Source organism: Astyanax mexicanus, chromosome 20 (genome assembly GCF_023375975.1).
Source record: "Astyanax mexicanus isolate ESR-SI-001 chromosome 20, AstMex3_surface, whole genome shotgun sequence".
NCBI classification, from domain to species: Eukaryota; Metazoa; Chordata; class Actinopteri; order Characiformes; family Acestrorhamphidae; genus Astyanax; species Astyanax mexicanus.
In genome coordinates, this window is record NC_064427.1 from 35,072,788 (window position 1) to 35,083,683 (window position 10,896).

Consider the following 10,896-nt stretch of genomic DNA (forward strand, 5'->3'; position numbering starts at 1 on the left):
ACAGCAAATAAACCAGATTAACTAAAATATTTAATAGTTTCTTTTTTATTTCCATTGCATTGGAAGCCTGTGTGTAATATTTTATATTTCATATAGACAGTTTTATTTCACATTTTATTTCAACATTTAAACATTTTTCCATCCCTGAACAGTAAAAACATGATTAAAAGTGTTCTAAAACACATTAAATTGTAAAAAAAAAAATAGCTGTTACTTTGCTGTTACTCAATGGTCTCTGCTACTACTATTTTTCCAGTTCATTTGGGGCCAAGCTACTGTTTCATTGGTTTATAAACTTGTTAATTGGCTGTTCATGGTCTATTCTGATGGACAACAGATCTCAAAAAGTGTTATGTGCAGCAAAACATTTTTAAATAAAGAAAATACATGATGTCCACTGCAATGGATGCAGGGTCTGAAAGGGTTAAACTTAAAAGTTTAAAAACAAACCATAATGAAACATTTAAGTGCTCTTATCTGGGCTGCTGTTAACTTGTGCTTTCTGAGGCTGGTAACTATTTATCCTGTGCAACAGAGGTAACTTCCTCTCCTAGGGCAGTCCTGATGAGAGCAAGTTTCATCATAACGTTTTTGATGGTCTTAAGGATACATTTTACCTGGCATGGTTCAATATAAAGACCACTGACACTAGGGCTTAGGGATCACAGGTTTAAATCCTAGCCAGTGTTGCAAAGCTGGGGATCCGGCGCTTTCCTCTGAGCACACTGGTTGCCTAGTAGGAAAATACGTGTGATAATGATTTGAAACAATGATGCAGTGGCTGTCTTCATATGTATAAACACATGTACACATGTACAAAGGACTGCTGTAGAGCAAAAATGGCATACAGGATTTTCTTTGTTAAGGACAAGTGGACGTCTCTACTGATACATAAAACTTTTATTATTTTCCATCATCTGGAATGCATGTTTACATTGTGTTAATGTGTCATGAGTAGAAATGTGTCATGTCTTGTAGAAATGCTTTAAAATCTCATTACATTAGCATAGATTACCATTGTTTACCTTGTTAGAAGTGTAAAACAGGTACTAACGTTAATGCATTTAAAAATTAATAGTGAGGCAGCCGTGCTTACCTCATAATTCTGAGAATATTGGCCCTAATGTATGTTTTCTTTAACATATGCATTCAGGCATGAATGCATGCTGTCTCCATGGAAACACAGGCATATTAAGTACACAAGGACATGAAAAAACATTGCAGATTTGCAGAAATTGGAGCATGTCTTTGTTAAGGACATGGTGGTGCATTGGGAGCTTTCACACCTAATTTGTTTGGTCCCAACCTTAAGACTTTTCAGTTTGGTCGCGCAAAAAGAGGTGATCTTGGTCCAGATCTACTGAAACATAGTCTGGTTTGATTGCAGATTACAGTTTTTTTTGTATTGTTCAGACTTTAAGACAAATTACTGGATACTAAGGCTGGCAGATTTTGCTGATAAAGTCACTAATTTGCTTGTTTTATTTTTTATTTTTTATCGATGGGTGGGTCTTAGAAGAAATAATTAAAAATCACAGCACCACATAAGAAGTACAGATGTTAAACACTGTATTGTATTGCAGCAGTTATGCACTGATTTTTGATAACATTTTACCACTACTGGTGCAAAAACTCAAGCAGTTCAGCATCATTTGATGTCTTATGATCATCCATCTTTTTATTGATTATATTCCAGAGGTTTTTAATTTGGTAAAATCAAAGAAACTCATCATTTTTAAGTTGTCTCTTTTTCCCCAGAGCTGTATATACAATGTAACAAACACATGAACCTTAGTTCAGACTTTCAGTCTAGACATTCAAGTGTGACACTCACTAATTATCTCTGTCTATTTCTGTTATCTTTGCAGTGTTGGTGAAGGGACAGGTCACCACGAAGTATTACCGCATGCTGTCCAAGCACGGCGGCTGGGTGTGGGTCCAGAGCTACGCCACAATCGTCCACAACAGTCGCTCCTCACGCCCACACTGCATCGTCAGCGTCAACTACGTCCTCACGTGAGTGCCAGCCCCCTCACCCCTCCACAGATGCTACCCTGACCTCCGCTGTTTCTCGCTTCCCTGCTGTGATGCAGAACAACTAATTGATTGTTCTTGTACAGGAGCATGGACTGAGCACCAGCAGATTGCGGTGTTGATTGTATGTGTTGAGTGAGGTCAAAGGTCACGATGGTCAAGAAATGTTTGATGTTTAAAGCGTTCTAATAAGCAATAGTATGTTACGTGCTAACAAATAATGGAAGCATATTACCATAGATTAGCCTCATGAGAACCTATGCATGTCTGCCTTATCACACACTTACTGCAAACCATGTTAAGATAATAAATGAACCAGTGCAAGTTCAATAAAGTCATGTAGATTTGACCACAGGTCATGTAAATCATGTAGATTTGACAATCAGTGTGATCTGGTGGGGTGGATTATGGTTAGATTCCAAGTCAATGTTCAAAAACAATCTTCAGACACTTTATTAGAAAGAAACACTGAGATTTGAGTTTACACTAAAATGAATAGATTTGATGTTTTTAAAATCTATATATAAATCTAGGGCACAGCATTGGAAATTCTATTAGACAAAATTTGCATATTAAAAATGCAACCCAAAATGTTTTTTTTTTACTTTTGAAAATGGGTAGAGCTGCTACTAATGATTATTTTGGTTGTTGACTAATTTGTCGATTTTTTTTCTGATTGGTCCATTAGTCCTCTGCTATGAAATTGAAAAGACAATTATTTAGACGAAACAGTATTGTGTTTTGTTGGTATGTGTGCTGGGATGTTAAAAATCTTCCATGTTAAATAAATGTTTATGGACTTTAAAAAGCAAGACAAAAATACATTTGATCTTCTCCATTTATGAATTTATGGTTAAAAAATATGGCCAAAATAATTTTAAAAAGTGAAAAAAAAGTATTTGTATTTGGTGTTTGGCCAAATGTTGATTTTTTTTATTTTAGTGACATACCAAACTTAAATTTCAGTGAATCAATAGAAATTGTTGAATTACAATCTTACAAACTGTTCATTTAAATCCAATATTGTCCACATGTTCCTGAGGATTTTTTACATATCGCCACCATTCTGTCAGTTTAACTTAATAAACGACTTATTTTTTCCAGTTGGTTTAAGATGATACTTTAGCATGCAGTCGAACAGCAGAACTAGTCAGACACCTTAATCCAAATTCAACACTTAGAAAGTATTGATTGAAAAGACAGAAAACAGTTAATATTTTAGTATTTTAACATTTGACCATCCACAAACTGTAGAACATTTATAGCTAACTTAATGGATGTAGCTATTTTGCTGACTAAAATGCAGATAAAAACTCAATAAGACTAAACACTGTGTAATATTTATAGCCTGTAGTCTTTTTAATAGAAGTAAACTTTTAAATTACTGTAAAGATCTCATCACTTACTGACTGTGGACGTGGAATTATTTCAGTAATAGTAGCCACTATCTTGGAAAACAGATAAAATTCAATAAGTCACATTTTATGTTGACTTAGGTATAATAAATAAGTTAAACTCAAGTCACATTCTTAACATGGGCTATTATCTGCCAGATATCAAGAAAACGGTAAGCTTTGATTAATGCAAACAAGCCAGTAATCAAAGCTTTTTGCACCTAATATCATAAATCTGGTGACATGATTTATTTAAATTGGACCCAATGTGGTCAAAAGTATTACCATATCTAATAACAGTAGCATCTTGATGTCTGAGCATTCCTCATACTTCTGCCCATTTTCTGAGCAGTTATAATGTACAAGCTTCCATTACTCATTAGCCATATGAGCCTTGTAGCTGCAGTGTGAACTTCAGACACCACACACTTCTTGGCTGATTGACCACATTTAAAGGGAACGCTAAAGGGGAAACTGTGTGTATTTGTTTCGCCAAACTATCACTTTAAAAATAAGCGTGTCATATTTTCCCACTGCTTGTCACGCAGCTCAGGAGTGAGTAATGCTGCTGTGGCCTGCTTTGAAAATCAAGACACAGACCCAAATTGTAGCCAGTCAAGAGCCAAACACAACATTATTGTAATACGGAAAACTCTACTTATTTCCCTTTTAATGGAGAAGTTGATTGTGTGTGTGTGTCCTTAACATGCAGTATGTGTCTTTGTGTGTGTGTGTGTGTGTGTGTGTGTGTGTGTTCTGCAGGGATGTGGAGTATAAGGAGATGCAGTTATCTCAGGGTCAGAACAGGCCCAGACCAGTGCTCTCCTACAAGAGCTCCCTGCCCCCAACACCAGACTCCCGCAAACCGCTGAAAGCCAAACCAGCCAGGATTAAAACCAAACCCAAAATATCACCATATCCACAGGTACACCAACACACACACACACACACACAAACACAAACAAGCATGCAAGCTCATACACCGCTCTGAAAAAAATAAGAGATCAATTCAGTTTCTGAATCAGTTTCTCTGATTTTGCTATTTATAGCTATATGATTGATTAAAATGAACATTGCTGTCTTATTCTATAAACTACAGACAATATTTTTCCCAAATTCCAAATATAATTATTGTCATTTAGAGCATTTATTTGCAGAAAATGAGAAATGGCTGAAATATCAAAAAAGATGCAGAGCTTTCAGACCTCAAATAATGTGAAGAAAACAAGTTCATATTCATGAAGTTTTAAGAGTTCCGAAATTAATATTTGGTGGATTAACCCTGGATTTTAAACACAGTTTTCATGCATATTGGCATGTTCTCCTCCACCAGTTTTACACACTGCTTTTGGATAACTTTATTCCACTCATGGGGCAAAATTCAAGCAGTTCAGCTTGGTTTGATGGCTTGTGATCAATCTTATATATATATATATATATATATATATATGTGTGTGTGTGTATATATATATATATATATATATATATATATATATATATATATATATATATACATTAAAAACTATATAATTAAATTTCATATACAGACTACTGTAAAACAACTTAATAGTAAAAACCTTATAAAGACTTTTACTGAACCACAGTGGGATATATCAACACATTAACAACAGAATTCTTACAAAAAGAATATATACATATATATATATATACATATATATATATATATATATATATATATATATATATATATATATATATATTACTGTATACTGTGTACTTTTACTATTATACTGTATTTTACATTGATATATGAGCATAACCAAAGTACATTTGTGTAAAATTACATTATACATTGCTACTTATTACTTACAATGTAATGCAATATTTATATATTTTTGAATACATTGTTAAAGCAATCCGCCCTGTGTGGAGGCTGTACGTTGTTTTATATTTTTTTATATATTTGTTATATAAGGAGAAAATTATCTAAAACATGAATATTAATAAACAGCATATACTTTGATTAATTTACTCCATAATGTAATAAAAAAAACACAAAAGTTGTGATTAAAAAATAAAACTGTTTATTGTGGGTGAATGTGGAGAAATATGTATCTGATTAGTGTAAAAATGTGCAGGTAACAATACAATCTGGTATAAAATGATTTCTTTGTAATTAAAGTTGTGTATTTGTTCGTTGTAGGTTTCCTTGTCCTCTGATAAGCTGGAGTCTTCTCCAGGAGGTGGCTGGAAGTCCAGTCCCCCCTGCAGTCTGTCCTCCTGTCAGGAACAGAGTCCAGACTCCCTGCCCTCGGTGTCCCTGCCCGTTCCAGAGCCGGGCGAGGTGCTGCCCTACAGCCTGCCTCTGCCTTACCCCTACACTCACACTCATGCAGGCTTCCCCACTGACTGCAGGAAGCTACGGGCAGCGGCGAATTCCCCCGAGCAGGCAGCAGGCCAGCTCCTCTCCACCCTGCCAACCCATGGGGATGGCCACTGGGGCAATAACTGCTCCCCCAAACCCCGCCTAAACCCCCACACTTTCAGCTCCAAGCCACCTCTACACCCCCACACTGGCAGCCCCACAGGAACACCCGGTGGCAACAGTTTTACAGGTGAGCAAACAAACGAACCATTGACCAATCCTGCCAGGTTACTTCAAACGTTTCTGAATGTGGATATAAATATTCTGTTAATATTATAAGAATTAATACATGTATTATACAACACCAAATTAGGAAAAGTTGAGACAGTATGAAAAATAACCCATGTACTATTTCATGTTTTGACTGGTCAACTGCATCCTTTCCTGCATTTTAGAAATAAATAAATAAATAAATTGGCCTTTTTAAATATGAATAATTAGAATTACGTATGTTAACAGGTGATTTAAGCATTTGGGACAGCCCATCACACAGTGAAAAACATGTATTGTGGTCAGAAGAAGTATTTCATTTTTTTGGAAGAAATTAACTACGAACCAAAAGGACCATTCGTACTGTTATCAGTTCATAACTGATCACAACATGTGTCAGTAATGGCAGCATTTATGCAGACAAATAGGGATCTTAGAGCAACGTATGATGCCTTCAAGACAACTTGAATCTTTTCCAAAGATATACATAATATTTTCAAAAAGCCAATGCAAAACCACATGCTGCACACATTACAAAATCATGTCTACAGAAGATGACGGTACTGGTGCAGGACTGCCCATTAAAGGATGGAAGAGATCTTAGAGCTATTATAAAACATATATTTTCTGCAAATGTTCAGTACCTATGTATAGTTACTTTATACAGCTCTGGAAAAAATAAGAGACCACCTAAACATGATCAGTTTCTTTAAATTTAACAAATTGAAAACCTCTGAAATATAATCAAGAGGAAGATGGATTAATCAAATCAAGCTGAACTGCTTGAATGTTTGCATGAGGAGTGGCATAAAGTTCTTGAAAAGCAGTGTGTAAGACTGGTGGAGGAGAACATGCCAAGGGGCATGAAAACTGTGATTAAAAACGAGTGTTATTCCAACAAATACTGATTTCTGAACTCTTAAAACTTAATGAATATGAATGTTGTCCGTGTGTTAATGAAGATCAGGTTTGGGCAGCACAGTGGCTTGGTGGTTAGTAGGCCAGCACAATATACAATATAATATAATTTTTGGGGGGATAAATCCACCTATTTCTGATATTGGGTGGCATCCCCCCTGGTTTCTAAGCCAATGCAGGCCTGAAATGCAGAAATTAGTAAATAAATCTAAATCCAAAACAGTGTCTTACAAGGTATGTTCATTTTACAGATCGTGGCACAGTTGGCCGAGGGTATCCCAGCGATCCACTGCATGGAGGCTTCAGCAGCTGCTCCTCCTCCAGACCCTGCAGTCGCTTTAAAGAGGAACCATATGAGCATCCCTCCTTGGGCCAGAGCAGAGCAGACAACCGCCTCCACACGCCTCTACAGAGCAACAATGAGGCCAGAAAACTGCAGCTCCACAGAGACAGTAAAGACCATACTGAGAGGGGCGAGATGTCCGCCCCCTGCTCACTGCTGGTGGGAGGAGTGCTGGGTAAGAGCAGTTGTGAGCAGACCCGGACACCGCAGGGGCTTAGCCAGCACCTCCCCATGCTGCTGGAGCAAACCCGCAGGCTTCGCTCAGGCGAGGCACCTTTCGAAGCCCAGGCAGGACTCCCTGGGCACTGCGACAGCAATGGAGAGCGGCGGGTGGTCAGGGGGGATGAGAGGAGGGTGCTGATGGGAATGGGCCTCCAGACACAGTCTCCATACGTCTCTCTGAACTTTCACCACGTCCTGGCCAAGCACGGCTCCTTTCCAGCTGCACCGTACACTCTGAGTCACCTGACCGAAAGCTACGGTTATCGGGGGGAGGAGCTCAACCCTTATTTGTACAGAGGCCAAAGCCCAGTCTCAAGCCCCTCCCCCGAAAGCCACAGTGAGATCCCCCATTATATCGGCACCTCGGTCATCATCAGCAACGAGAGGTGACATCGCTCAGGTTTCAGGCTCAGAGGTCTATTGCTGAGGACGCTAAGACTATGGGCTGTTCAGTACAGAGCGCACTGTTTTGGGAGTCTGCTGGACAATTCCAGAGTCAATTCTACAGTGGATCACAACGAGTTTCTCCAAACAGTGTACTCTAGTGAACACGGAATTCCCACAATGTGGTTTGAGGTTCAAGGAGGAGTCAAAACAGAATGGTCACAGATTAGCACTTAAATTAAGTGTACATTTAGATGCTACAGGTTTAAGTTCCCATGGTCCAGTTATATATTTTGATTTTTTAAGTGAAAAGAAGTAAATAAAACATCTGCAGCAAGCTATTTTAAAAAACATAAATTTTCTGCAAATACACGTATGTACAATTAGTACAATACAGTTATTTCATGACAAAAAGATTCTTTTTTAAAATATCTATATTTGAACGAGACTGTGAGAGTCATTTCAGCTTCAGCATGTTATCTTACTAAAAGAAGTTCAGCTTTTGTGCAGCATAGTGGCTTGCTGATTAGTAAGCCACCACAGTATATGATATCACACTTGCCTAGCAATGCTAGGGTACTGGGTTCAATTCCCTCTCTCGGTTGAATTTCTGTCTAGCACTCTAGCACTAAGCATAACAGCAAACAGTCTTTTCTTAGACTTAACTTTTTTGGTCTTGCAGCTTATCTACTGACCTCCATTTCCCCTTAACTGCTATTCTTTAATGCCATTTTAAACACTGGGTATTGCGAGCTGGAAGTACCCAGTATCTTACCCATGTGGATCATTATATATATTATATATATATATCAAACACCAAGAGAGTTTAGCAGCAGCCGGAGCAGCTTGTCCCAAAGGGAAAGGGAGTGTCCGTCATTCATTAAAATCATTCATAATCGTAATTGAGAAAAATGTTTAATGAATTGTTTTAATTTAAGGTCATAAGGTCATATTACCCTGCTCTAGCTGGAAGCATTTGTCCTGTTTTTTAGACACCAATAAGCTTCAGTTTCTAGTCATAAGTAGGTGCTTTGAATAGCCCTTTTAAGGTGCACTGACAATTGTTGGAAAAATTAAAGGCATTTAAGTGCACCTTATAGTGCAAAAAATACAATAGTAGAATTCTCCTATGACTCTTCTCTAAACATGTTGATGACGTCGGATCAGTGGCATTTAAAAAAGACGCTTCTGCTGACTTTGGTTTACTTCTTTTCACTTCAATAAAACATAATTGACAAAACATGTAATTATGCATACAGCTGATTAAATTAATTCATTCTGTTTCATTTATTGTTCTTTGGAGTGCTCCTGATTTGAAAATGCAGGGAATCACAATCAAAAGTGATGTCTGAACACACAGTAAGGATAAGTATCCACACAAAAACACTAGAACAAGAACTCTAAACCTCATTGATGCTTCTGGGCATCAGATGCAGAAACAGCTGCACTCATATAAGCCAATGCCAGCCTCCACACGGAGCTGCACATAACTTCAGGTACTGAATATATTCTATTTTTGAAATCCACAGTCAGTTGCAAATGTACAGTGATACTGTGGTATTGCTGGAATTAGCACTGTTCGCTGCCAAATCTGAAGAAGTTTGTGTCGATAAGTCTATGCATATGAGAACATGAAAGAACAGTGTGTCATGAAATCCTGTCCATGTCCTCCAGCTGTACCTATGATTTTAAAGGAAATGTTGGGTGGAAACTGTATGATATTTCTATGATTTATCCCGAAGTCCAGATGCAGATCATCAGCCAAGACATGTTTAATATCCCAGACATCCCACTTCTCCCATGACTAGCGGGATTATCCCCCACAAATGATATGCAATCCCTAGGAAATTAGGACATTTTATATTAGATCAAGCAAGACAAAACAATAAGTGTCAGATAAGGGAGAGTGTAACAGAGAGAGCACCCAGATTGGTCTCTCTTTATGCTCAGCAGGCCGATCAATGTGCTTTGTGGGTGGGATTTACACTCGACCCTTCTCTTTCATAGTGCATCAGTTCGTTTTAATTTTACTTCCCTGAATTTTTTAAAGTGGGATATCTGATATAAAATGTGCTTCTTTAATTTGCAGCAGAGGTGTTAAGCTAACATTGCTAAGTTTGCTGAGGTAAAAGTGGTTGTCTCAAATTTCAGCTTTGTAAGTTGTATGTTTATAGATCAAAGTAAGTCATACTATGTTCAATCCCACATTTATGTGTCTATAATAAATAAATGAAGATCTGAATGTTTTCTAAAATGTTTTTGAGTATTATAGAATTGAGAATGATGCCTAGCATCTATCATTGTAAATTTAAAAAGCAAATCTCTGACATTAAACTTGTCTTGGATTATCTTCTGCATCTGGGTTCAGTTTAATTGATATTTCATCAACTACCTAAACAGAAGGAAATATAAAATCTTGATCTAGTTTGTTAGGCTAACGATCCACTGACCTTTCCACATCATAAGGAAATCATTTTTCAAAGGTTTTGCAGTGCACCAATTTTGTAAAAGGAATTGCCCTAAGAATGAACAAGCATTTTATTAAGAGAAAATAAAAGTAAATAAAGGTAATTTATGGACACACTATTTGTCCAGATTCTCAGTTTAGCACCATAAAATATCTGTTCTATTAAATCACAAATAAAAATAATGACTGTATTTATTCCTGTCACACTTTGCAATTTATTTATGATGCAGAATGACATACAACTAAAGATAAATTGCATTCAGAAGATGCCTAAGTGATGAGAAAATAGTTTGCTTTGAGTCTGAATAAACATGAGAAATGACTCCTCAGTCTGGTCTATTTTTGCCTGTTTATTTGTGCCAGACACATCATTAGCATTCCGCCTGACTCTGACTGTCTGTACCAAGTTATTAGAATCCTATTTAAAGCCAAAAGCAGATCGGCAGAATTTGAAGATGAAATGATGTCTAGTTTATAGAAATACACTGTATGGAGAAAAGTATTAGAACACCTACTCATTTAAGGGTTCTTGCAAAAT

General features: G+C 37.1%; 1 protein-coding gene across 1 annotated transcript in view; it reads left to right on the forward strand.

Moving 5' to 3' along the window:
* sim2 (SIM bHLH transcription factor 2) overlaps positions 1–10,687 on the forward strand; it is a 28,698-nt gene extending 18,011 nt beyond the window's left edge. Inside the window, exons 8-11 of the mRNA XM_022681406.2 lie at positions 1,869–2,016; positions 4,191–4,353; positions 5,593–6,004; positions 7,194–10,687. Of these exons, the coding sequence (XP_022537127.2) occupies positions 1,869–2,016; positions 4,191–4,353; positions 5,593–6,004; positions 7,194–7,897 (1,427 nt within the window). The 3' untranslated portion in view covers positions 7,898–10,687. The remainder of the gene's footprint in view (positions 1–1,868; positions 2,017–4,190; positions 4,354–5,592; positions 6,005–7,193) is intronic.
* The last annotated feature ends 209 nt before the right edge of the window (positions 10,688–10,896 follow it).